Source organism: Equus caballus, chromosome 9 (assembly GCF_041296265.1).
Source record: "Equus caballus isolate H_3958 breed thoroughbred chromosome 9, TB-T2T, whole genome shotgun sequence".
Classification (NCBI taxonomy): domain Eukaryota; kingdom Metazoa; phylum Chordata; class Mammalia; order Perissodactyla; family Equidae; genus Equus; species Equus caballus.
This window is the reverse complement of record NC_091692.1, coordinates 59338219-59365544: the sequence shown is the minus strand read 5'-3', so window position 1 is coordinate 59365544 and position 27326 is coordinate 59338219. Positions and strand designations below refer to the sequence as shown.

Below are 27326 nucleotides of genomic sequence, written 5' to 3'. Positions count from 1 at the left end.
TCTTATTCAGCTAAGGTTACTCTAGCCTTTTGCTGATAGTGAACTTACTGTCAACTAAAACCAAAAGTTTTTTCACAAGCGTTGCAGTTAAGCTCTCTCTTCCCTATTTGTATTTATATATACACATTTACATTTATGGTAGAAGCAGAGGGGAGGTCTTTGTTTCCCGAAAACACTCCAGAAAGCAATTGCTCCCAAGGCGAATTAAAGCAGAAAGCCAAGTTTCGATCACTTACTCTTGCACCGTCTTCCATCCTCAGCTAGAATAAATCCCTCTGAGCATTTGCAGATGTAGGAACTGCCACGATTAACACAAATGTGTTCGCAGCCGTGGTGGGTCGATTTGCAGACATCTTTCCCTGAGGAAAATGTAGGGAGTTGAGCAACTACATCAGTGTAGAAATGAACTGGATTGAACAGTCATGTCAGGACAGTTCACGGAAGTAATCCATTTTTTAAAAATCCATCTCTGTTCAAACCTCCTTTTAACATCTTCTTTTCAGTCTAATATTCAGGATAGGGCACAGTAAGAGAAAAGCTCTTCTCAGAAAGCTCTAGCTCCCACAAGCCTGAATGGTAAGACAGGTGACTGGGTGTCCTAGATTTACTATTAATTTTTAGAAGTGTTCAATGTGCTTTGGGTTTTGACCTTCCCAAGCTACTGATTTTTCCCCATGGACATCCCAAATACGCCAGTTTTAATTGTCTGATGAACGTTTCTCATGTGTGAGGTGCTTCAAACTCTTCAAAGTAGTTACAGCACTTTAATCTGCATAACATCCTGTGAGAAGAGGAAGGCAGGGATAATTGGACCCAATATATAAATGAAGAAACTCAGAAAGTTCCACAGAGTTGCCAAGGTCATGCAGCAAGCTGATGACACAGCTGAGGTGTGATGTCTCCTGAGACCCCTCCTCCATGGCATGAAAGCCTACAGTTCTTTTCTCTCATTAGCTCCCTAAACGAAGCAGCTTCCTACAAAATTGGAATGGGTGTACTGGAGATCCCTCTAGGAAGTGCAAATGGTGGGATTTGATTTAGTCATCAGATTCCAGAGGTAGAAGGCATGGCTTGTGTACAATAGCTCAATTTATTGAGCGATAAATCTGCTGAATGAATAAATGGTGTGTGTGTGTATGCTCACATTTATAGAAATAAAAGCATGAACAAATGACTCAGGCAGACTAAATGGGCAGAACTGCAGACATGGCCTCCACAGAAGGGACACCATAGTCTGAAGGCAAAATGCGGACTGTGCAGGGAGCCCTGCAGAGCTAGGCCAGGGTCCCACGAGCAGCTCAGGAGTCAGGTGTTCCAACAGAACTTCTCACTAAAGGTAGGAGCCCCTTTCCTGGCGGAAGAATGAAGACAGTGAATTCCACCCAACCCAGCTTTGTTGACATGTGGAGGGCCCCCACTTATCTCAAAGGAGTCTCTGAGGAAATTCCCCAAAATCAACCTCAAAAGCAAATGAATTTATTTTGTCTTAACTAAAAAAGGGCCATCCTGCCCACTGGGGCAAAATCTTGCAAAGCAAGTAGACAGTGTCATACTGCCCAAAAGTAGAGATTAACAGCTCAAATTTTACAGTGGAGGAAAATTCCTGCCCTGTACTCTTCTAATGCCCACCTCACTGAGCTCGTGTGTCCGCGACTCTCTCTTCCTCTGGGTACTGTGATGGTTAATTTTTTGTGTCACCTTTGCTAGGCTATGCTGCCCAGTTGTCTAGTTAAACAGCAGTCTAGATGTTGCTGTGAACGTATTTTTTAGGTGAGATTAACATTTAAATAAGTAGACTTTGAGTAAAGCAGATTATCCTCCATCATGTTGGTGGGCCTCATCCAATCACTTGAAGGCTTTAAGAGAAAAAAACGCTGAATTCCCCCAAAGAAGAGAGAATTCTGCTTCCAGACTGCCTTTGAATTAGAGCTGCAACACCAGCTCTTCCCTGGGTCTCCAGCCTGCTGGCCTACCCTGTGGATATCAGACTTGCCAACCCCAATAATCATTCTCTCCCTTCACCTCCCCCCGTATACACACACATATATGTACACACACATATACACATACATTTATACACACACACATACACACGCACATTCTATTGATTCTGTTTCTCTGAAGAACCCTAATACAGCTTCTAAGTAAACTCTCAGAATCTATCCTGAGTGACCTATAGAAGCAAATGACAGAGGGAATGGATAAATAAAACCTACAGAAACTCCTTCAGCCCCTTTCCCACCCTCTACCCTTACTTATCAGGTCTTCCAAAAAGAAAGAGCACTATAATTATCTTTTGATCCTCATGGTGATTGCTGGCAGAGATTTAATTCAGTTCAATGACTGTGCTAGGCTCTGGCATCCACACAACTACTGTGGAGAGGGCTAGCAGCCGAGAGAAAAATAAAAGGAGCAAAGAGCCTGACAACTCAGGACCTTGACTGAGAAATTCCTAAAAACTAAGGGTCTCCCATACTGATCACTACCAAACACTTCAGAGTACCCAGGGCAGGAACTTAGAATTGTGACATTGGTTGCACAGGAAGATTTTAAGATTCGGTGAAGTTATGTCACTGTCCGAGTCGCACAGCTGGAAGAGTTCATCTCTACCTTGAGCCTACTTACTTCTGCAGCGCTTCCCATCCTCGGCGAGCCGGAATCCCTCCAAGCACTTGCAGATGTACGAATCGTCACTGTTCACACAAATGTGCTCACAGCCATGGTCTACTGCTTGGCAGACATCTTCCCCTGGGGACAGCAGAGCAAGTTAAAACAATTTCATCAACATCAATTTTCCCTGGGCTTCACGTCAGGGAATCCATCCATCTCAGCCACTGGACTCCAGAGCCACTGGACTCCAGAGCCACTGGAGCTCAGCGATCCACAGGGAGGAAGGTGAAATCGAGGATGAAGTTCAGCTGTTCTAATTTGGGCTAACCCTTCAAACTTCCTATCATCACCATCATCAGCCACCAGCACCTACTTCAGTGTCTCATAAAAATGCAGTCCATCGTGAGCATTCTGTGGATGTAGTTTCTGATATCAGAAAGGAAACACTGTTGGGATAATTACTTTGAGAATTAAACCTCAATTTAGATTAGTGGCACTGAAATCTAATTTTGGCTTTGTCCCTGACATATTATATGACTTGGGAGAATCACTTAACCTCTTGGAGCCTTACCTTTCCTGTCTGAAAAATGAGAGTAATAATTCCAGTTACCCATATTTTCTTCAAATGTGTCACCATGAGCTGTTTTTTTATAAAGTGCTTTGAGAACCTTCACAAAAAGATGACTGATAGGGACAGAAATCATTTGCTCAGGGCTACATACGCTTCTTTGCTTATACAGAGATGTGTCTTGGCCCCATCTAAGAGGCTTTGCTTTCTGAGATGTAAGAAGGGCTTCATCATAAGGGGGTCTCCAAGAGGGATTTGTGCTACCAGAAACAAATCCTGTTAAAGATAAATAAACAGGGGCTCAGAGAAGTTAAGCAACTTGCCTAGCTAATGAATGGCAGAGCTAGAAGTTGAGAGAATCCTGGATTTCAGACTGGACGTCTTTCTACTAGGGCATCCTGCTAAACCAGTTTATATATTACAGGGCATAAATGAGTAACTTCAGTGGTTAGCTCTGGCACTGATTTTTTTTGTTTGTCCATTTGTATGTTGGTTTTTTTTCTCTTTTTCTAGATTTTATCTTTTAGGACAGTTTTAGATTTACAGAAAATTGAGTAGATAATACAGAGAGTTCCTATAAACCCCCATACCCAGTTTCCCTATAACATCTTACATTGGTGTGATAATTTGTTACAATTAATGGACCAATACTGATACGTTATCACCAACTAAAGTCCATAGTTCTTTTCCATTTCCTTAGTTTTTGCTGAATGTTGTTTTTCTGATCCAGGATCCCACCCAAGACCCCACATTACATTTAGTGGTCATGTGGCATTGGCTTCTGAGAGTGACCGATTCACACAAAGAACGGGGTGGTAGATTTCATGCAGAGGTCAGACTCCAGTAAAAACTTACTTCTGCAGGTTTTCCCATCTTCACGGAGTATGTACCCTTCAAAGCACTGGCACACAAAAGAGTCTTCACTGCTTACACATGAATGTTCACAACCATGGTCCCCCAAAGCACAAGAATCCAATTCTGAGAATCCAATTAGAATTGGAGAGACAGAAGAAGGAAATGATTTATACATTAGTGACTTATTCAATCTTAAAAGATATTTCAGACACCTTAAAGTGGCCTCTTATCCCACAATGGACATTTCAAAATAGAAAGCATATCTATGAGCAAAAATTCTTAATATATAAAGAGCACATAAAACAAGATCATCATCTCCATAGGACAAAATGAACAAAAGACACAAAAAGACAGTTTACAAAAGGAGAGATATAAATGGCCTGTAAATGTTAGACAATAAGTTCAATTTCACTGGTTATCATATAAGTGTAATATCAACTTATCCACGTATCTACTTAGGTATGCATGTATGTGTCACACTTAGGTACATTCATTCATTTGTTCATTCAGTCAACAAATATTTCGTGAATCTCTATGAGTCAGGCACTGTTCTAGGCTCTGTGGATATAATGATGAATGAAATAAAGTTTCTGCTTTTGTAAAGCTTACATTTGGCAGCAGAGGTGGGAGGGAAGAGGGGGGAAGACAATCAATAGACAAACATATATATGTCAGATGAGGAAAGTGCTATGGAAAAAAAGCAGGCTAAGGGGGTTAGCAAGTGCCCACTGGAGTGGGGTATGGGGAGGGTTTGTTATTTTTAAGTGCCGGAGTCAGATAAGGTGACACTGCACAGACCCCAGAAGAAAGAGAAGAGCGAATGCGTAGTACTTGGGAAAGAACAGCACCCCCAAGAAAGAATTTGCAAACGGCAGGGATAGGAGCATGCTTGGCATGTTTCAGGAAAGGCAAGGATACCAAGTGTAACCCTGGCAGGAGATGATCAGGGGCAGCGGTGCTATCTAAATGAGAAGGGGTCACTGGGGGATTTTGAGTGGAGTGACATGATCTCACTTCATTTTAAAAGGGCCGCTGTGTACAATGGTGTGTGGGTAAGGATGGAGCATGAAGAGCTAGAAAAAACCTACTGCAATGATCTTGGTGGCCCAGACCAGGCTGGGGAAAACTGGTCAGACTGTGGCTGTATTTTGATGGCAGAACCTACAAGATTTGCTGATGGGTTGATATGAAGAGTCCATCCTCATACGGATATTACAGAAGAGTCATGGATGACTCCGAGGTTGCTGAACTGAGCAAGTGAAGTATGGCATTGCCGCCCACAGGGCTGGGGTGGCTTCTGTGGGAGCAGGTTTGTGAACCTGTGAAAACCAAGCTGATATTTTAAAAGCTTGATACTGAGGACAGGTGAGAAGTGACTTTTTATAAGAACCATTCACTTTTCTGTGAGTCAACTCAATTATGTCAGATGGAGTAGAAGTTCTACAATGGATATGCATTGAAGTTATTAAATAAAAGCTCCAAAGCACATACTCACTTTTATAATCAGGAACAGACCATACGCTTTTTTCTAAGGCATTTTTGCAGTATTTCTTTTTGGAAGGGAGTCCTGAGAACCAGCTTGTGGGTTAAGCCAGGGGTTATTATTCTCAGTTACCAGCTAGAGAAACTAACGTTTGGGAAGGTTAATGGCTTGCCAAGATCATTTGCTAATAAGTGATAGCACTAGACTGAAAATGTAATCTTCTGACAATAAGTCCCATGTTTGCCCCGACTACACTGTGTCGCTATCTTCTAGAGTAAGCTTTCAAACATGAACGGAATTTTTCTTGTCTTCCTTTGGGCAGAAGGGCTGCCAAAATCTTTGAACGATGGGGAAGTGTTAAGTTAATTAAAATTATAACTGCAGAAGAGTGTCAAAGCAGAGTTGGACCCTCCTGTTTTCTGTGAACATGACTTACTTATCTGGGCACAATCTAGACTCATTGTTAATGCAGAACATTTCCTAATAGCTTGGGGTAGTTCCTCATATCGTGTTGAGTGGAAATACAAGTGAATGATCCATAACACAGACAGCTGGCTGGCTGTGGAGGTGAGCATTTTTTTCCTACCATGAATTCATATTAAGAATACTCCATTTTCCAATGTAATAGAATAGCCATACCACTTTTAGGCCAGCCTTGTCAACCCATAATCCAGACAGACCCCCTGAGCACACCCCTTCTTTCTGGAGCTTTCCCCATGCCCTGTCCTGTTGTCTAAGCCCCAGCTCAGACTGTCATTTTGAAGCGTGGTTGAGTCTTCCCGCACAGACCCTGAAGGGCCACTGACCCCCAGGTTTTCCCCGCGCCGTGGTGGTCTGAGCCTTGGCATACAGATGCTGCTCTCCTTTATCAGGAGTCTGCTGAGCCTGAAGCCACTGTCCACAGGGTGGTGTCTTCACCCTTGGCTACAGACTACCCCGGGAGATCCCAGCCCAGTTTCAGAGTTCCCCTGGGCTTTCGAATTAGTAGCTTTTTGGAAATTTCGTTGTGTGCCTGCTTTAAGAGCGTGTGGAGAGGTTGGCTTTTAACCTTTCCCCTCCTCACCCCCTCAGAGTGTCTGATCAAGAAAGAGTGGAGCAGTGGTGCATTTTCAACCTTGGTTGAGCATCAGAATCATCTGCAGAGATGTTTTTTAAAGGCAAAACAGGCACATGATTTAAGATTCAAACATATTAAACAGCACACTTCCACTAAGGAGGGGCATCTGGCAATATCTACCAAAGTTGCAAGATGTACCTTTGACCCAGCAACTTCACTTCTGGAATTCTCTCCTACAGGTACACTTAAACCAGATGAAGGTATACATTCTCAGGTTATTCATTGCAGCATCATTTGTAATAATGAAAAATGAAAATAATGAAAGCTACCCAAGCAACAGGAGATTTGCTGAATAAATATTCCACACAATGAAACATTAAGCAGCTGTAAAAAGAATGAGGAAATTCTGTATATAATGATATGAAATCTCAAAGGAATATCATTAAGTGAAAAAAAAGGCATAGAATGGGGTATATAGTACACCACTTTTTGTGTGTGTAAGAAAGGAGAGGAAATAAAAATATATATTTGCATTTGCTTTTATTCACATAAACATGAGGGATAAATAATAAACTAATAAAAGTGGTATATTGGCTATCTGTTGCTATGTAATAAATTACCCCAAAACTTAGCAGCTTAAAACAACATTTACTACCTCATACAATTTCTCAGGGTCAGGAACCCAGGAGTGGCTTAGCAGGGGGTTCTGGCTCAGGGTCTCTCATGAGGCTGCAGTCAAGCTGTCAGCCGGGGCTGCAGCAATGTCAAGGCTCAACTGGAGCTGGAGGATCTGCCTTCCAGCTCACTCATGGATTGACTGGCAGGTTCCTCACTGGCTGTTGGCCAGGGGCTTCAGTTCCTCACCACGTGCGCCTCTTCACAGGGCTGCTCACAACATGGCTTCCACCCAGCCTGAGTGATCCAAGAAGTGAGGGAGCACCCAAGACAGCAGCCACAGTGTCTTTTATACTTAATTTGAGAAGTAACATGCCATCATTCTTTCCACGTGCTATTTGTCACAGAGACCAACAGTAAAGGAGAGGACTACACAAGTGTGTGAATACCAGGAGATGGGGATCACAGGTGGCCATCTTAGAGGCTGGCTACCACCACAGTTATTGATGTGAGGCAGAGGTAGGGAATGGGATGAGAGGGCAAGAGTGGGAGCAAAACTTCTTATCGTACTTCTTGTATTGTTTTGACTTTTGAACCATGCAAACCTCTTACTATAACTATATATAGTATGTGCATATATAATGTATATATATATGCACTATATATACACTACATATATGTATATATATATACACACACTATATATACTATAACTTACTATAACTTTCTTACTACAAAATAAAATTTCAACAAAAATTAATTCTTATGGGAAATAAAGGATTTACAGTTAAAAGTACGCCTCTCTCTCATCTTTGATAGCCTACATCGTTATTTTTAAAGGCTGCACTATAATTCATTTAACCAGTGTCTTAGTGAATGGGCATTTAGGTGGTTCCTAGTCTTTCACTACTACAATCATGATAGCAATGGATGTTGTTGTGCACCTAGTTTTGCATACGACGTGAAGGCATAGCTGAAAAATAAACATCCAGAAGTAGAATTGCCTAGTTAAAGGATATGAACATTTAAAAGCTGACAAATATTTCCAAATTCTCCTCCAATAGGTTGTATCAATCAACGTAAGAGAGTCTTTGTTTCAGCTTCTGTTTCAGGGAGTCTAGGGTGATGCCTGGGCTTCTGGACGTTTTGAAAGCCCCACAGATGATTCCATTAAACCACCAGGGGTGAGATGCTGGTGATGGACCCAGACCTTATGTTCAGAGACCTTCCCAAGTGTACAGATTACTCTGCGCCTCCACCATCATGAACCAAATGCCGTCATCTTACTCTTGGGCTGGCTGATCATCTAACTGGTCTCCACACACCCACTTTCACCCCCTCCAGTCCATTCTCCCCAGCGCGGCCTGAGTCCACTGTCCAAAATGTGAATCAGCTCACATCACTCCCTCCCTCTGCCTGAGATCCTTTAACGCTTCGTGAGAGTCTTAGAATGAGACATGGAACCCTTGGCAAGGTCCGCAGAACCTGCCCGCAGCCTCATCTCATCCACTCTCCCCCAGCTCTGAGCACTTTCTTTCAGTATCTCAGTACCTCAGGAGCCCTCCCACCACGGGGCTTTGCACCACCCTTCCTCTGCCTCTCCTTCGTCCTCCACCGTCTCCAGCTTTCTTTCCGGACCTCCTGGCACAGGGCCTCAAAGCATCAGGCGTGTGCCCTCTCTGAAGTATCCCACCATGACTGAACTGCTAGTTATGCGGCTGGTTTGGATTTGTGCTGGCCTTCTCACTGGATGCGCTCACATGGGCTCTGATCTCCAGGAGACCGCAGGATCTATCTGTGTTCTTGCCTGTATCGCCCAGCACTGAATGCTGGCACACAAAAGACCCCCGGTAAACACCTGTTGGGTAAAAGGAAACATTTCCTGAGTTTCCCACTCTGAAAATCGTGGGTCACCAGCTCCACCTCACAGGGCTTTTGTGCAGATGTTTTAGAATGAGAGCCCATCGGATGCGGATGCCGGCAGTAGGTGGGGCTCCCCACTCTCGCCCACCCACCAGCCTTGCAGAGTGCATAATTCATATTTGTTCACCAGTTTCTGCATGTCAGGGACGTTCTGGGTCACACATAAATTAAAGAGCCATGTGTGGTAAATTAGAGAATGCCAAAGGTGTACTGTCGTTAACTTCCTGACCACAGGCTCTGCCTATTCAACCACCTTGGAGTCAGCTTTTCCCCAGAGCCAAAGACACTCCCCTCTAGGAAGGGACTTCAGTGGTTCCCTAACAGGCAAAGAGAGCCACCATCCCTCACTCACTATCAGAGGGTGCCTTCAGCCCGGAGGAGAATGGCGGGTATCCAGGGAGTTCAATCATTAAGCAAGTATTCACAGAGTGCTTCCTCTGTACCAGGCACTCTCCTTATTTTTGGGCTAGAAGGGACCTTGGAGATGAACTGGTCCAACCCCTTCATTTTAGAGTTGAGGAAACTGATGGCTAGAGATGGGGAATGACTTTCTCAAGGTCCCATAGCCTGCAGAGGTGAGTAGCGTCAGCTGCGCTGGGGGCAGAGGTGCGATTAGATCAGAAATCTATCACCTCCTTGTTCCCTGGTCCAGTTGCACACCCAGTGGTCATCCTAGCTCAGCAGTCTACTCAGACAGGCTGGTCAATTCCCAGAAGACAAACTAAAATAGTTTTCTCAAGGGAGGCCAGACCTCCAAATAGTTTAACGTACCTCTCAAGGCTGTAAGTGATCTGCCTCAGCTGCTTCCCCGGCTTGGCTCTCACCCGTCTCCCTTTCACACTCAGTGCTCAGTACACTCAGCTTCCTTCAGTTCACTCTCTGGGTCCTGGGCTTCAGGGAGACGTGCTGTTTCTCTGCCTGCAAAGCTCTTCCTCCTCTGTTTTAGTCTGTTCAGTCTGCTAAATATGGCAGCCTGGGCGGCTTATAAACAACAGAAATTTATTGCTCACAGTTCTGAAGACTGCAAGTCCAGATCAGGGTGCCAGCATGGTCAAGTGAGGGCCCTCTTCTGGGTTGCAGACTTCTCCTCTATTCTCACGTGGTGGAAGGGACTTTGGAGCCCTGTGGGATCTCTTTTTATAAGGGTACTAATCCCATTCATGAGGGCTCCATGCTCATCACCTCATCACCTCCCAAAGGCCCCACCTCCTAATACCATCATCTTTGGGGGTTAAGACTTCAACTTATGAATTTTGGGAGGACGCTAACATTCAGTCCATAACGCCCTCTCTCTCTGGCTAGCTCACTCCATCAATCTCTAGGCGTCAGATCAAATATCTCTTTCTCAGGAGAGCTTCTCTAGACTGGGTGCTCCTGTGGCGCCTCTTCTTCCCACAGCACAACTCTCATCACATGGAATGGATGAGAAATATTTAATATTCTTCTTCCCTGAGAAACTTTAAACTCCGTCAGGGCAGAAACTGAAACTGCATCAACCCCAGGGATGTCCAGGACCCAGCACAATATGCCCAGCACACTGCAGGTACAGGGTAAATACTTGCAGAGAATGAGAATAAATGGACCAAGAGCTTAAGGAGGTACCTACACTCAAATCCAGAGAAGAGAGTGAGGACAGACTTGACTGGGAACCATCACTTAAACGAAATGGATGAGCGGACTTATGGGAAACCTCAGGATGCAGGAAGAAGACGTTTTCCCTCTAAAAGAAGGGTCCTCTTCCTTTCCTACCTAAGGGGGCAGGTCCACACATTTAAGTAAACCCTCATCACAAATGGGGTCTGCAATTTGTGATCAGGATGATTACAAGTTTCAGAACATCGTGCAGGTTTTTGGGGCCCATGTTTAGCCGTCCTACACGCTGACATGGACGGTATCCCCACATCTGGATTCCACATCTGGTGAGTCACATATGTCTGTGGGGCAGCAATCATGGGGTAATGTGTTCATTGGACTTGCACCTCTGTGGTGATGACAGATAGCAATCCTGTATCTGGGGCTCCACGCAGGAGGTTATTAAAACCAACCTCAACCCCAGAGGGAAAAAGCCACAGTGGCCGCCTGCCAAGAGGGTAACCAAGGCCAAGAGATAGAATTACACCATTTTCTGGCTTTTTTTATAATAAAACTAGGAGCAGCCAATTGTGTGCTAACTCTGTATAGGCTTTTGCTCAGACAAAATGAGAAGTGGCTGAACGAAGACATACTTTTAGAGGGCATCTCATTCTGAGAAAGAGATCCTGAATCAGGTGACTTGGGGTCTAGTCCTGGCCCTACCACTGACCCCCAAGGCTAGCTTGGGGCTCCAGTTTCCTCCCTGTGCCTGTTTCCCACACAAGAAAGGGAAAATCTCTAAGCTTCCTTCTGATCCATCAAGCCTATAATGTGAATACACGAGGGTGAAGGTGGTCTTCTCCCCTCACTACCCACTATCAACTGAATTGTGTGTGTATCTCTCCCCCCCCCCACCAAATTCATAAGTTGAAGCCTAACCCCAATGTGATGGTAATTTGAGATTGAGCCTTTGGGAAGTGATTAGAGATACATAAGGTCATGAGGGTGGTGCCCCCATGATAGGATTAGTGCCCTTATGAGAAGAGACACCAGAGAACTTGTTCTCTCTCTGCTGTGTGAGGACGCAGCAAGAAGGCAGCTGTCTGCAAGCCAAGAAGAGGCAGGTACCTTGATATCAGACCTGTAGCCTTCAGAACTGTGAGAAAATAAATTTCCGTTCTTCAAGCCACCCAGCCCTTGGTACTTTGTTACGGCAGTCTGAGCAGACTACAACACTCCCCTTGCCTTGCTCAGGGCTGCTTCCACCCTTTAAAGTCAAGCTGGGGGCATAAGTCCTAGAGAGGCCTTGGCAGACTCACCTGCAGTGGCTGGACTAGGAGTACCCCAATCTAGGATTCCCAGTGCTCCATGGCTTGTGGCTCAGATCCCTGTCAGCGCCTTCCACTTGCCAGAGGACAGGGGGTCCCTAGGGCAGCCCTTGGGCTCCTGAGTCTGACCCCTCCAAGGGGGCCCCGTCTCTGGGGTCCCTCCAAAGGGAGTAGGAGCAGGCCTGGCCCTAGGAGGTGGGTCTCCAGGCAGCAAGGCAGGGTGCTACCTCAGCCCTCTCCTCAGTGTCGGGGAGTCTAACTGTGGGGGTAAGACCAGAACGAGAGTATCTTAGGTGTTTATGGCAGTTTACAAGCTCTCAAAGCACTTTGATGACTCTCTTTCCTTGTGCCACGTGGCAACCCTGAGAGAGGCAGAAATGGTCATTCAGATGAGCAATCAGATCCAGAGAGGGTCAATTTCTTTGCCCAGAGTGGAAGGTATAGGATTTAAACTCAATCTTTGGGCTCTTAGTTCAGTATTCTTTCTACTCTTCCATACTGTTCCTCAGTCCTGTACACAGACAGCCACAGGGTGAGGCTGAGTTAAGAGAGTGCTGTGGAGAGATCCCCATCAAGCCTGCAGGCACTGGAGCAGAGGAGCTCCCAGCAGGCCAGCAGGCAGAGAGGGCAGGAAGTTACCCATGGGGGATGATGTTGGCCATGGAATGGGTTTCCACTAGCAGTGGTGGGATAGGGAGGTTGCCCTAAGTGGAGATAGGATGGGCTGGAGGTATAGAACCTGCTCAGAGAATAGGGGGACTCACCCTCTTGAGGAACCAGAGGGAGCAAGGAAGACCTGGGGTGGGGCTCAAGAGCTGGAGGAAGGGGTTCTCCAATATTGCCAGATCAACGGTTGTGACTGGAAATTTATTTGGGGAGACAGTGGAAAGCCACTGAAGATTACTGAGCAGGGAGTGGACCCTGTGCCAGGTGCCACAGGATAAATAGACAGGTGGTCTCTGACTCTCTCACTCACTGCACTTCATTGAGCATCTCCTGTGGGCCAGGCGTGGGAACTCAGACTCCAAATAAGACCTGGTCTCCGACCTCCAGGAGCTGCCAGGCCAGCAGGCTGTGTGCTCTGTGCACATGTAGCCTGTGGGGTCTTTCCTGGTGCTCAGATGCCCTTGGACCAGGTCTATCTCAGGGAAATTTCCAGGAGCTAGAGAGAGAAGGAGGCCTCTCAGCTGCAGCTTACAGAAGATACTACCCCATTTCCTCCCCACCTCGCTCCCTAGTCTGTGCATCAACCCCCCAAGGCAAGGAAAGCTCCTAGGGCAAATCTGGGCAATCAGAGCTTGGGGGCCAGGGGTTTGAGAGGAAGAAAGGATGGGCTTCACTCTAGAGGCCAGAGAGCTCAGGGGTATGGGGGGTAACAGCGTCCACTTGGTTCTAGAGTCCTAGGAACCTGGACTTGCCCTTCATGCTTCAGACAACATTCTGGAAGGTGAGTAAAGAGTTCTTCAGGCCACCTGCTATCAAGCCTCTAAGTGGAAGATGCCTTGACAAAAGGCCAAGGAAACCCTTATCTGCTGATCCAGGTCTGGCTGAACCCCAATTGGCTCCCCATCCACAGCCCAGCAGGCTTTACTAAAAAACGTGCAGTCATGTCACCAGACTCTTTGTCATCTGACACAGAGCTGGGAAACATACATCCCAACCCCCAGTTAACTATGACCACACTGAAAACATAGCCCATTATTACAGGACAGGGAAGCCAGACTGAATCATCCTGGGGCAGACAAAAGTCCTCAATTAGGGGAATAGCTCAAAACATATGTATCAGTTGGTGGCTCAAACGCATCTCTTATGTACCACCATTCCCAAAGATAATTCTAACCCATCTGTCCATCTCAAAAGTTTTCATATGGACACACCATATAGAAATATAGACATTTCAAAATTCACTTCTAATTACATTGTTGAACATCTACTCACATGGATGATGGCACTGTACCTTTAGTTATAAATACAGTATAAATGAGAAAATGGGCAACATTTAAAAGAGTCAGTGGCATAACCCAGGTGTGAACCTAGGGAGGGAGGGAGAGGGGGCACACGATTGTAAGCAGAAGGGGGAACATTTCTTTGGAAGGGTATGAGGTTTTCTTAGAAGTCCTACAACTATCTTGTAGTCAACTCTTGATTATCACGGTAATGGGGAGGACAAAAGAGCATGAATAATCTATGATGGAGAATTAAAACAAACCAACACAAAACTGTGCATCTGGCTTTGGCATGCAGGCAAATGTAGATGCAATTCGACACACGCTCTGTCTGCACCCGTGATGCTCAGACCCTCCCTGTGCTGGCCAGAGCAGCAGCCCAGGAGGCAGCTGGGCAGGCAGCCACAAGCAAGCTGTAAAATGGACAACTGTTTGCCGAGACTCAAGAATCTATCCCAAACTAGGAAAACATTTTCTCACAGGCTGTATAGTTAGAGAGGCACACCCAGCTGTACAACCAGCTCACCTGCCCATGCGAACGGACGATATAAAAAGGTGGATAAATAAGGTTGTGACCACAATTGTATCAGTGGTCAGGAACTTGGCCCTATAACCAGGAAGACCAGCTGGATGAGGAAGGTAAATTACAGTCCTTTCCCTCCATTTCTGACCCCTTCTCTCAAAATGATTATCTCTTAAGTCTTTATCTTGGTCTACTTGGAAACAGGACTGCAGGGCAGAAAACACAGCATCCTTGAGTGAAGGAGAGAAGGAAAGAGGGAGGTCTGGGAGCTTTTTTTTTTTTGATTAATGGAGACAGGAGTTGGGACTGGCTGCAAGGAAATATGGACCCAGGAAACATCACTGCCAACTTCTCCACCTGCTGCCAGATTATCGGAATGGGGAGGAAGCTTGCTCAGGAGCCTTCCCTTCTCCCAGAACTGACTTTGGAGTCACACTGAGCAGAGTTTGAACCCTCCACTTAATAGCTGGTAACCTTAGGTTCTTTACTTGATCTGAACTGCAGTGTCCTCATCGCAAAATGGGGGTTCCACGGGATGTCAGAATGTGAGAATGCGTTTGCTTTGCCCAGTGGCTGGCATGAAGTTAGCAGTCAGCAAGGGATCCCCATTATTATTATTCTTGTGTAATGCAGGCTGGCTACCACTTTCTGCCAGATTAGGGGTAGAGACTAGAGAGCCAAGAAATAAGCTCGGTCAGCTTCAAAACGACTGTGAGGCAGACTGAGGAAATAGGAAAAAGCTGTCTCAGGAAGGGTGGTAAGGAAGCTAGGGAGCACGGGGCGCAGGACCAGGGCTGAAATCACCAAGAGAGGCCTTAAGGCACGTTCACATGGGCCCAGTGAAACCCAGAGAGCCGACACATGACTACTGTCCCTCAGCGCACCCCACCCACGGATGCCTGTGCCCAGTGCCGCTTGTCGCCCGACCTCGGAACACTCACTGGCACAGGTCTTTCCATCGCTGCGGAGCACGTGTCCCTCGGGACACTGACAGGCGAAAGATCTATCCGTGTTGACACAGGAGTATTCGCAACCATGGTTGCTCAGCAAGCAATAATCCGCCCCTGCCAAACCCAAGAGCCAGGTGAGGTCGTCAGCGAGGCCTCCGGGCCCCGACGACGGGAATGAAGTGCCCGTGATTCTTCTCCCCCGGCCCGGGAAGGCATGCAGTCCCCAGTGCACAGCCCCACGACCTCCCCGGGGCAGAGGAAAGCGGGGACTGCGACCTGCTGTCCTCTGCAGTAGTCGCGTTTTCCACGCCTGTTGCGAACCCTTTCCCTGTAAGAGAAGCGTGGAGGCGGACTCACTGGAGCAGGTCTTGAGGTCCTCGTTGATGAGGAAGCCTTCCGAGCACTGGCAGACGAAGGACTCCCCCGTGTTCAGACACAGCTGCTCACACCCGTGGTCCTGCTCCGCGCAGTGATCCACCCCTGCGGTTGTCACACACGAAAGCATTCACTAACCAAGGGGGCAGTGCCCGCCGGCAAGGCGGGATTCAGAAACAAAGCCTCCTCAAGAAAAAAAGAGAACGTTCTATCGGAACATTCAAAAAAATCAAAATAAATCACTAACTAAAACACAACCTCTTCCGCAGGGAGCACTGAGGAAGGCCTCATTCTACCCTGTGCAACTGGCATCTCCGGAAAATCCGCCTTGTTCGTTTTTCTTCCCACGTGTTTGTTTGGAGCGTAGAGCGCCCACGTGTTGGCGTCGAGCACAGCAGCTTTCCGGGCCAGCGCCCCGCACCACAACCCGCGATCCTCAGGGCGGCGCGGAGAGCAGGCGAGATTCCCGTCTCACAGGGGAAAGCGAGGCCCAGGAGGGCAGGCGGCTGCACAAAGCCACGCGGCTGACAGAGCACAGTGCTTAACAGCACAGCGCTTAACACTGTGGGCTCTGGCGCCAAACTACCTGGGCTCAAATCCCACCTCTGCCATGTCCTAGTCGTGAGATGCTGGGCAATCATTTAGCCTCGCTGCCATGTTCCCGACTTGAGAAATGGGGATGCTGATGGCTGCTTTCTTAAAGGAATGTGTTGAGAAGTAGAGGAGTTGATACAGTAAAGCCCTCAGAACAGTAGCTGGCACACAGTAATCACTTAATGATTGCTTATTATCATTCAGTGTTGCTGGGAAAGAATTAATTGTATAGTTTCATTTATATCTGAAAATGAAAAAGTCAAAGTGTTTTTATCCCCCGTAACCAGGACACCCAGATTCAGAAAACAAACCCAAGCCAGGGCCTGCATGTGTGGCCGATCCTGGCCCCCAGCACTGCACAGCTGGCCCCACAGTGAACACACAGCTGTGGCAAAGGGCTCCCACAGACAGCCCTGCGGGCTGCCTCCCAGATTTCCTTGATGGAGAAAATGCACCCCTAGTGACTGGAGAGACACTGGAGGCCTTGTGCAGGGCCATCAAGTGGGCCTCTTTGACTCCTGCAGGGCCTGGAACTGGCATCTTCTGGAACATTCCACTGGTGGATGTGCCTTCCGCAAACATTTGCAGGACCTCAGGAGCCAAAGGCCTGTATTCACATCCTGGTTCCACCATTTACCAGTCACGTGACCCTGGGAAAGTGACTTCATCTTTTTGTGCTGCTGTTTCCCTGCCTTTCAACAGAGATAAGAATGGAGTTGCCTCAAAAGCTGTTGTGAGGATAAAGTGAGTGAGTGCCTGGAAAGTGTCCACGGCAGTGCCTGTGCAGAGTGAGCACCTCAGAGGGATTGTGGTCATTATGGCCTGGGGCTCCCTGAGCCCTCCAGGGGAACAGGATACCATGGCTTTCCGGGGACTCCTAGGAAGAAATGGCTTGGTTTACACTCTCTTGAAAGTGATTAGGTGGTCCTTCTTATCAGAACCCAGAAAGAAAGAATGGCGTAATCTCTTCTGGCCTCTCCTCTGAGCTCTTCTAGACTCCCCCAAGACATGCTGGGAGGGAGAGGCAGGTCATGGTCCCTGGGGCTCTAGGTGGGCTCAGCCAGGTCATGCCCAGCCTGCCCCAGGATACCTGCCAGGGCTTTCAGCTGGCAGACCCCACACTCCTGGGAGAAGGCAGAATGTACACAGATGCATCTTCACCAGGGTGTCTCCTTGTCAAATGGAAGACTTCCTGCTCCCCACTGGCTTCTCACAAGGATTTAGAGACATCTAGAGGCAAATGCAGATCAGTGCCAGCTTTCTGGGTCAGAAGTTCTTTGACCGCCAAGAGCAGTCCTTAGAAAGCCTAATCGAGGCACTTTGTTCCCTCTGAAGACTAAGAGGCACAAGTTTTCCTGAGGACTGCTCTGTACCTAATACTTCATCTGTGAAACTTCCCCTCCTGGCAGTTTAGGGCCCAAATGCTCAACAGCTGCTCTGTTCTCCTTCACAATCTATCTCTGTCCCCATAACTGGAGCAGATGTGTGGCTTGCTGGGTGGAAAGCCACACAAAGGGCCCCTTCTATGCCAGCTGTGTCACCGAGCTCCTCTCCCAGCACACCAGGGTCACAGGCATCCACCGCAGTGCTCACGCACCCCCACCACTGCTGGCCTGGACCAGTGGAGACTGTGCCTCATGAAAAACGACAGAACCATCCAGCTGGCAAAGCCTGCAAGTTTCCGTGCATTTACGTCACCAAGTGGAGCTTTGTTGTGCCTCTTACACAAGGACATTAAGAAAAGGCTTCACAGAAACCCACGTTTCTCAGCTCCGCCTTCAGATCAGCTCTGCGCAGCCTAAGTGCTTTCCGAGGTCTGTTTCTTCCAGTTTCTTTTCCCAACCTGGGGCCAGCACTGGTCACTCTCCCAGGTCCCTGATGATAATGAACTATTATCTTTATCTGTATGTTTTCTTTGTGCCAGGCACACTGCTAAGAGATTGAAATGGTCCTGATTATCCCCTTAACAACTCTAGGAGATCAATACTATTATTATCTTCATTTTTTTTAAACAGATGGGCAAATCAAAGCCGGGCAGGGTTAAATAACTTGCAGAGGTTCACAGGTCAAGTATGCAGCAGAGCTTGGATATAGATTCAGGGCGGTCTGACTTAATCAATGCTCTCAACGGCAAATAATAATAGTAGCTAATATTTATTGAGTGCTTGTTACATGTTTAGCAGCACTTTTCTAAGTGTTTTATACACATTGATTCTTTTAATCCTCACAACCCAATCTATGAGGTAGGTCGCATTAAGAGTCCTATTTTATAGATGATGAAACTGAGGTAAGGAAAGCTAAGCCTGTCATATCATCAAGCCCAGGGAAAGCCAGGAGCCTCAGAAGTGCCTGGCTGCTAGTGAGCCCCCGGCCTGTGTGCGACCCTCGCCCTCCCGGCAGCTCCCCTGCCCCACGGCACACTCACGGCTGCAGGTCCTGCCGTTGGGGTCCAAGGTGTAGCCCCGGCGGCAGCGGCAGTAGTGGCCTTGCTCCGTGTTGACGCATTCGTGCTCACAGCCTGGTTTGTTCAGTGCACAGTAGTTGATTCCTGAGAGGAGAAGGAAAGACCCTTCTTCATGCTCTGGGCTTCTCCCAGGGCTAGGAGGTCAGCCCCTCCCCGGAAATATTCAGTAAATAAGGGGCTATGTAGGCCAGAGAGAAAAGAGCGCCTGCTCTCCTAGAGCTTCTGGGAAAGACAACCTGGTACCTGAAATGTACCTCTGGATTCTCCGGCATTGGACTCTTTCTACTTTAAGGGCCAAAGGGCTGGGAAATGGGTTGAGGGCCACAGTCCCCAGCCAATCCCCTTCCAAGAAAGATGGAAAAGCTGAGAAAATCCAGTCTCTTCTATGAGCTAACCTGATCACTAGAGCTCAAAGCATGTACGGAGCTGCTATCTGCAGTGACATCCCACAGCGACATGGGACAGTGCAAGGCAGAAGGAACAAAGCTGATCTTACAAGATATCCAGCTATTGCGGAAAGGCAGGAAATGGCAGTGACATTAAGAAGGGTCCAAATGCTTAACCTCGCTCTGAGTGAGATCATGGCAGCATCTGGATCAAGAACTTGGAGAAGACACATCTCTGTTGCTGCCCCAGGATGTTGCAGTTCCATGCTATGTAATATTCACCCCCATCCAAGCCATGTTTCTGCCAGCAGATGGAAGTGGCATCCTAACCAGCAGCCAATTACCAATTTCATTTCCTGGGAGAAAATGCTAAACCTGAAAAACCCCACACAGAGCAGGTTATGAGTGAGATGGAGAACTGTAAAAGAAAACAAAATGAGCTTGTGGAGGGCCTTTATGAGACTGGTGTTGGGGGAAAAGGTCACCACCAACCTCAGTGGCTGGGCTAAATCAGTTTACTGCATTGTTCTTTTTTCTGGGGATGTGGCAGCCACTGTTAGTTGCCCTGCCAAAAACCATTACGCTGTCTTTTTGGGACTAGAACCCTGACTCCCAAGGCATGAATCATGACTAGTCTAAGCCAGCCTGGCAACTATGTTCTCCTTTGTCAATGATTGGTCCAGAGGTGGAAATATGCCCTAGTTCTGGCCAGTGAGACCTAAGGAGAAATTTATTGGGGCCCTTAGGAAAGATTTCCCTTCCTGAAAAGACAAAGATGTATGAAGAGAAATGCCTTCTTCTACCCTCTCTCCTTTCTGTCTTTGGATCTAGTAGTTTGAAGATATGATGCCTGGAGCTACAGCAGCTGTCTTGTAGCCATGAGGCAACAACAATCAGGATGAAAAGTCAACACACTTTAGCAGAGTAAAAGGATAGAAAGAGTCTGGGTTCTTGATAACATCAGTGAGTCACTGAGCCAACTCTGGGATCAACCACCCAGATCTGGATCTGTTAGGGAAAAAGTAAATATCCTTAAATGGCTTAAGAGACCATCAGTTGGATTTCCTATTTTACATGACAAAAAATCACCCTAACTGATACAGGAGAAATGATCTGAAACCATAAAGTAATGAACTGAGAAAGCACACATTTTATTTTTATTTATCATATCTCTGTCCAAAAAGTATTTGAGGAAGCTTACATACACAAATAACTTGAAGACGGAACACGTCACCCTCTTGCTTCAGTGGCTCCTCCCTGCCCTAGTTAACCTCTATCTTCATTCACAGGCAGCTCAACATCGTTTCCTCAGCGATGCCCTCAGTGAACTCCCTGATGAAGGAGTTCCAGAGGTCCTCTCTTCCACAGCATGCATCACAATGGTTATGCAGCATTTTTTAAATGTGGTGATTCAATGTCCGCTTCTTTCACAGACAGTGAGTTCCATGAGTAGGGACCATGTCATTTTTGTTTTTCTAATGACTGCATCATTAGAAGCAGTCCAATAATAGAATTAGTGATGATAATCACAGTTGCTACCATATCATAAGCACCTGCTTATGATATTTGACTCTATAACTTATGTGCTATTATTATCCATTTTTTAAAGAAGAGGAGGAAACAGCGTTTTAGAAAGGTTAATAACTTACCCAGGACCCCACAGCTAGTAAAAATGGAGTTGTGAATGGAACCCACACCCGAGGGATCTCAGACCCATCCAAGGGGTCCATGATGCGCTGTCCCAGGTGACTCGTGGATGGAACTTTCCACGTGCATAGAGTATGGGCAGAAGTGGTTGCAGGCTGAGCACACAGAGACAATTCCCATAACATGCTGGGGCTGGCCTCAAAGAAGAGATGCCACCGCCTGTGTCATTGACTCCTTGGCACTCTCTACATAACTCATCCCTTCTGTGTAAGGAGAGCAGAAGTTGTTAGCTGTGTGCAGTTTCAGTTCACCCTCCCGGAACTCATCCTCACACGTATGGAACAGAATTGAATGCCAGGAAACAAGCAAAGAGCTTCAATGGCAATGAAACACCGGCCACATACAAACAAGCAACCGAGGAAACAGACACAGAACACAAAGGGCCCCATAGTCTGGGGCCACATGGTGTAGGCCTGCAGGAATCACTTCATTACACCATCAGAGAAAGGTGAAATTATCTTCAGTAAACTCTGCTTTAAAAAGGCGGCTTTCAGCCACTGCGGAAAACTGTATGGAGGTTCCTCAAAAAATTAAACATAGATTTACCATTTGATCCAGGAATTCCACTTCTGGGTATACACCCAAAAGAATTGAAAGCAGAGACTCGAACAGATATTTTATGCCCACATTCATAGCAGCATCATTCACAATAGCCAAAAGGTAGAAGCAGCCCATATGTCTACTGATGGAAGAAGGGATAAACAAAATGTGGTGTACCCATACAATGGAATATTATTCCATTAAATTCCATAATATTCCATATTATTCCTTCCTTAAAAAGGAAGGAAATTCTGACACATGCTACAACATAGATGAACCTTGAAGACATTATGCTAAGTGAAATAAGCCAGGCACCAAAGGACAAATATTTTATGATTCTATTTCTATGAGGCAGCTAGAGTGGTCAGATTCATAGAGACAGAAAATGGAATGGTGGTTGCCAGGGGCTGGGGGGAGCGGGGGGAGTGGGGAGTTACTGTTTAGCAGGTACAGAGTTTCAGTTTGAGGGGACGAAAAGTTCTGGAGCTGGGTGGTGATGATGGTTGCTAATAATGTGAATGTACTTAATGCCATGAACTGTACACTTAAATGATCAATTTTATGTTACATATATTTTACCATAATTTTTAAAAAGCCAGCATTGTCTTTAAGAAAGATTTATATAAAAAAATAGTTAAACTGAAAAACATTCAGATTCTTAAGGATGTTATCCCTCAGCTATCTGGCAAACAGCAACTCGAAACTGTCTTCTCTGAACAGATCTTTATAGCAGAAGTGTAACTGTGGATCTTTGCCTTCTTGACACGCTTGAGTCATATTTCTTCACATGTGTATTATTTAGATAGTCATTCGCTCATTTATTCATTCAATCAGTATTTACTGAGTAGCTACTATGCACCCCATATCTGGTTCAGTCTCCTCACTGGCCGGGAAGCACTACACATGGGTCCGGCTTGGCTGCAGCTTTATCTGGTAAAGCCCAGAGTGTCCGTCCAGTAAACCCCTTTGAGGTCAGACAGCTGAACTGTCAGATAACAAATTAAACAGTGCTTATGAGTGCTACCTCATAAAGGAGTTGGAGACCTAACTGAGGAGGAAAGACATGAAAACATGAAAGATTAGTGACTCCAGACAGTAAATTATAAAGCCAACTGAGTGGCACAGATAGTAAGTTTCAGAAAAATTAGACAGGCAACAAAATGTTAAAGCAGAAGTTGTGTTCCTTTGGTTTAGGAAATCCAGGTCCAGAGAAATAAAGCAGCCTGTCCAGGGTCACAGGGCCAGTGTGAGTGACACTGCCAAGACTGGCCCTCAGGTCTACTGGCTCCGTCCCACCTGTGGACCGCACCTCAGCTCTTCAGAGTGTGATGTCTCCAGCTCCAGGGATCACCAGCCATGGTGCCAGCATGAGCAATCCTGGAGCCCAGCACATGGGGTCACACCCACATCTGATTCCACCCTGGGGCCCCGCCTACGTGGCCAGGGCAGTCCCAGTTTCTGTGCTTTGCACCACCGCCTTAATGATTTATGCCCTAAATCAATGACAGCACTTTCCAGAAGGAGAAATTATGCCTGGGAGTCGAGGAAGAACAAATTCTGCCCAAGACTCTTTTCTTCAGTAGGCGTCTGCTTTGAATTTTTTTTTTCTAGTTAAATAGGATGACATCAAATTCCTTTGAAAAATAGATTCTTATTAGATTTGAAAATAGCCCACATCCATCTACCGTCTAGTAAATGTAAACGGCTGTACCCTAAGCTTGAGATTTGTAACGCTCTCGAGATCCTCAGACCCCTAAAAGCAAACTCTGATTTTAAACCCAAATTCTTTGCTTCCCTCTTCCACATAATGCTCCAGAGAGACAGTGAGTGCTTACTTCCGCTAGCAGCTGTCTGCCATAATGGACCGAGTGCAAACATTAAGTCAGGGGCGCTCTAAGAGGCTGACCTCAGGAGTCGGGGGCTGGGTTTGCAGCGAAGACAATGGAAAATGTAATGATGAGGCAGGATGTTGGGAGAGGGGCTGATGAGGACAACGAGTTTTAGAAATAAATTCCGTTTTTCTTGGATGAAAAAGTAGGACACCTGGCTACAGAGGAAATGGAGCTATAATCACCGAGGATTTATGAATGAGCGTTAGGGCCCCTGGACTGGGCCTCACTGCAAACAGACCCATCTGTGGGCCAATTTGTGGTGGTCAGACTATTGCCTTAGACCCTCCTCTTATTCCAAATGCCTTCCAGGCAGGATGTGGAGGGAGTGGCAGAGGTCGAGGGAGTCTTTAACCATTAGTGAGAGATGCAGAGCTTCAAGCAAATTCCCCTCCACTGATGGCCACATGCCTAGCTTGTTTCCTTTTCCCTCCATTAGTAACACACAGTCAAGCTTGAAACCACAGTGAGCGTCTGAGTTGAACCAGATCTAATTATCCCCTACATAAGAGATTTTGGCCCACAAATGTAAGTCCACCTGTGAGTGATTTTTCCGGGTTGTAGTCAACCACTGACACACTCCCCCCTAGAAAAAGGTGTAAATAGCACAGAGAGGAGCAGCCAGGCCAGAAATGTTGGCCCTCTAACATATTGTATGCGTGTGTGGTCTAACGGAAAATATTCCGTCTAATTGTTTCTGCATTCTGAATGCTCTCAGATAAAATTCTCATTTAAAGCCTGAATGTTTCCAGGGTTTGCATCCATGCAAGGCAATGGAAATTACCTTTTATAAGAGAGGCTCAGTTTCAAAATATGGCCTCTGCAACTGTACAAGTTTTAACACTTACTAGAATGAGCATGCAAGTTAATATGTGCTGTAAGCAGAATGTGGCTTATCTGGATTCAGCTATACAGACCATGGTGCTTTTCAAAAGAGATATTCGGTCAAACCTTTGAAAATTCAGTCCTCCAACACAGAACACTGGGGTACGTATCATCAGGAAGAAGTCAATGAAGAAGCACATGAGAAAATACATCCCTAAATGGGAGCTCCAGTGAGTTCTGTAAACAACACTGTCAGGAGAACGTGAATAATTCAGTGTGCATAAGTGTGGACTGACTACGGGAATACTTTTTGAAAAAATCCACAACTTACGTGCCTTAAAAAGACCATCTTTCTAACAAGATTGAGTAATTCAAATAATAGTTGTAATTTCTCCAGGATAATAAATCTCAGAAAGATCCATTTACTCATTCATTCATACATTCAATAAATCTTGTCTCGCATCTACATGTGCCAAACACTTTGAGGCGTTGAGAATTCAACGATAAGAAAAACATAAGAATCTCTGTCCTTTCGGACCTTCCATTCTAGTGGTCTCTTCCGGACAGTCTGATTTAAAGAGATCCCATTTGGGGTCCAGGCTCTAGACCCCGGGCCAAGCCCCTTGATGTACCAGATGACAGGAATTTGAGTCACTCAGCACATGCTTAAGATCATTCTGCTGACACCGTGCACCTCTTGAATGCTGTGGGGATGCCTCAAGGTCTTATATTTTTTCTTCCTTCATATCAAAGAGGATAGAGCTGCAAGTTCCCTCCTCTTAGAAGCCATCAAGTGTCTTACCTTGTAGGACTGGAAGAAGCCAGCTCCTTTTCCTCCTGTCTCTGGGCCCAGGCTTTTCTTTCGCAAAGTCCCAAATACATGTCTTAGGGGTAGGGAGGAGAGTGCGCCCTTATTTTAGACAGCTAGGAGCTGCAACTTGGGCCTCAACTTTATTAAATGAATCCAATGGGCAGCCTCATCTATTCAACCTCTACAAATCATCGCCTTCACAGGATCAGGTGAGCCAAAAGGTAAAATAAAGGGCAGAATCATGTTAGTAAACACAAATTCTGAGTACAAGTATATCTGCTTAAGATTTTCAAGGAAAAGGAAAACCAGCGGGGCACTCAGCGGAACAGGCCCTTCTCCAACACCCAGTGCAACTTACTTCTGCAGCTTCTCTTATCTGGATTCAGCATGAAGCCTTTCAGGCAGCGGCAGGAATAGGAATCATCTGTGTTAACACACTCATGCTGACAGCTGTGATTACGCGAGGCACAGTGGTCTATCTCTGGGAAGAAAGAAAAATCATAAAAATGGCCAACAAAATGATAAATCTAGCATAGGAAAACCAAGGGATTTTCAGTCTTAACTTTTTCTAAACAGATAAATTCCCGTGACCTCAAACACTCACACCATGAAGGGATCTCTCAGTGAGGCCATTTTCATGTTTAAGGATATGACCCCCGAGTAAGAGAACTTCCTTGACATGTTACAAAATGTTTATGCAACAAACAAATTTGCGAGGGTGGTTTTCTTGTCTTGCTTCATGTAAGAGTCACTAAAATGAGAGTGTCATTGGGTATTTTTCATGTCAGAGGCTGGGAAGAGAGAGCGTAACTGAATGTTTCATGGAATTTATACAATCAAAGCAATGAAATCTTCCCAAAGTCAAACTTCCAACCACTTAAACTCCTCAAACACTGAGCTGAACAGTAGGATAAAAAATCAGATCCTGGGAAAAAGAAGGTCTAGTAGTGAAAGGCAAAGATGTTCTGAGTGCAAAATACCTCCTTCATTTCATGTCTGGACTCATCTGCACCTAAATCTTCTCAATGTTTCACAGTCTTGTGATCACTGGGTACAAATTATTTTAAACCAAAATATTCAGGAAAAAAAAAGTTACAGGAATTTTTTATAATGAGATTTTACTGAGGTTTTTTTTGTTTTTTGGTGAGGAAGATTGGTCCTGAGCTAACATCTGTTGCCAGTCTTCCTCTACTTTGTCTATGGGATGCTCCCACAGCATAGCCTGATGAGCGGTGTGTAGGTCCGTGCCCAGGATCTGAACCCGTGAATCCCAGGCTGCCGAAGCAGAGCACAGGAACTTAACCACTATGCCACTGGGGCGGCCTCTCGTATAGGTATTTTCAGGTATGGAAAGAGACTTCTCTTGAAGGGTCTGATCAAAGTATATTGCTATAGTGGAACTTGGACGCATTGCTTAAAATTGGCTGAAATGATTGGCCACTGACTGGGTCTTAAAAGAAATCTTTTTGTTTTGATGAGGATTTTTATTGTTTTAATTACATATGTCATTCTCATAGTGAAGAGTTTGCTATAAATGAGTTTTCCTAGCCATTACCAAAGGAAACAAAGTAAGTAAGAGAAAGGCACACAATGTTGTGAAAGGAAAAACATTGAGAAGATGTCATTTCTTCCCAGTTGAAAGTCACAGAAATTTCAAACATATACAAAAGTGGACAGAATAGTATGATAAATCCATATATACATCACTCAGCTTCAAGAGACTCAATCTATGGCTGAACTTGTTTCAGCTATACTCCCATCCCCCATATTAGGATTCCATATTACTTTGAAGCAAACCCCAGAATTTACATAATTTTGTCCATAAATATTTCATAAAGTACCCTTAAAAGACTAGAATGCTTTAAAAAAATATAACTGCAATGTCATAATTGCATATAAAAGTACTAAAAGAACTCTTTTTATTTGGAAACTATTTCAAAGTTATAGAAAGTTGTAAACATAAAAATATATGAAAGTAGGTACAAGAAACATCTATATACCCTCTACCCAGATTCATATGTGTTAATTTTTTACCCTGTTTGCTTCATCATTTGCTCACCTCTCTGAACTATTTGAGGATAAGTTACATACATCCTGGTCCTTTTGCCTCAAATGCCATGTGTGCTTCCTAAAAGCAGGGATATGTTCTTATACAGATCTTCCTCAACTTACAAGGCTATATCCTGATAAACCCATCATAGTTGAAAATACCATAAATCAAAAATGTATTTAATATACCTAACCTACCGAACACCATAGCTTAGCCTAGCCTACCTTAAACGTGCTCAGAACACTTACATTAGCC

At 45.7% G+C, this 27326-nt stretch overlaps 1 protein-coding gene across 7 annotated transcripts in view; it reads right to left on the bottom strand.

Moving 5' to 3' along the window:
* Window positions 1-27326, bottom strand: part of MATN2 (matrilin 2) — a 141109-nt gene that overhangs the window by 10853 nt on the left and 102930 nt on the right. For 4 of the 7 annotated variants that reach the window (XM_023648746.2, XM_023648747.2, XM_023648749.2 and 1 more), the window contains 7 exons: window positions 25380-25502; window positions 18825-18947; window positions 15788-15910; window positions 15422-15544; window positions 4034-4156; window positions 2626-2748; window positions 237-359 (listed from right to left, as the gene is read on the bottom strand). In XM_023648746.2, the coding sequence (XP_023504514.1) occupies window positions 237-359; window positions 2626-2748; window positions 4034-4156; window positions 15422-15544; window positions 15788-15910; window positions 18825-18947; window positions 25380-25502 (861 nt within the window). The remainder of the gene's footprint in view (window positions 1-236; window positions 360-2625; window positions 2749-4033; window positions 4157-15421; window positions 15545-15787; window positions 15911-18824; window positions 18948-25379; window positions 25503-27326) is intronic. The other 3 variants (XM_023648748.2, XM_070221595.1, XM_070221597.1) reach the window with 1 other exon arrangement.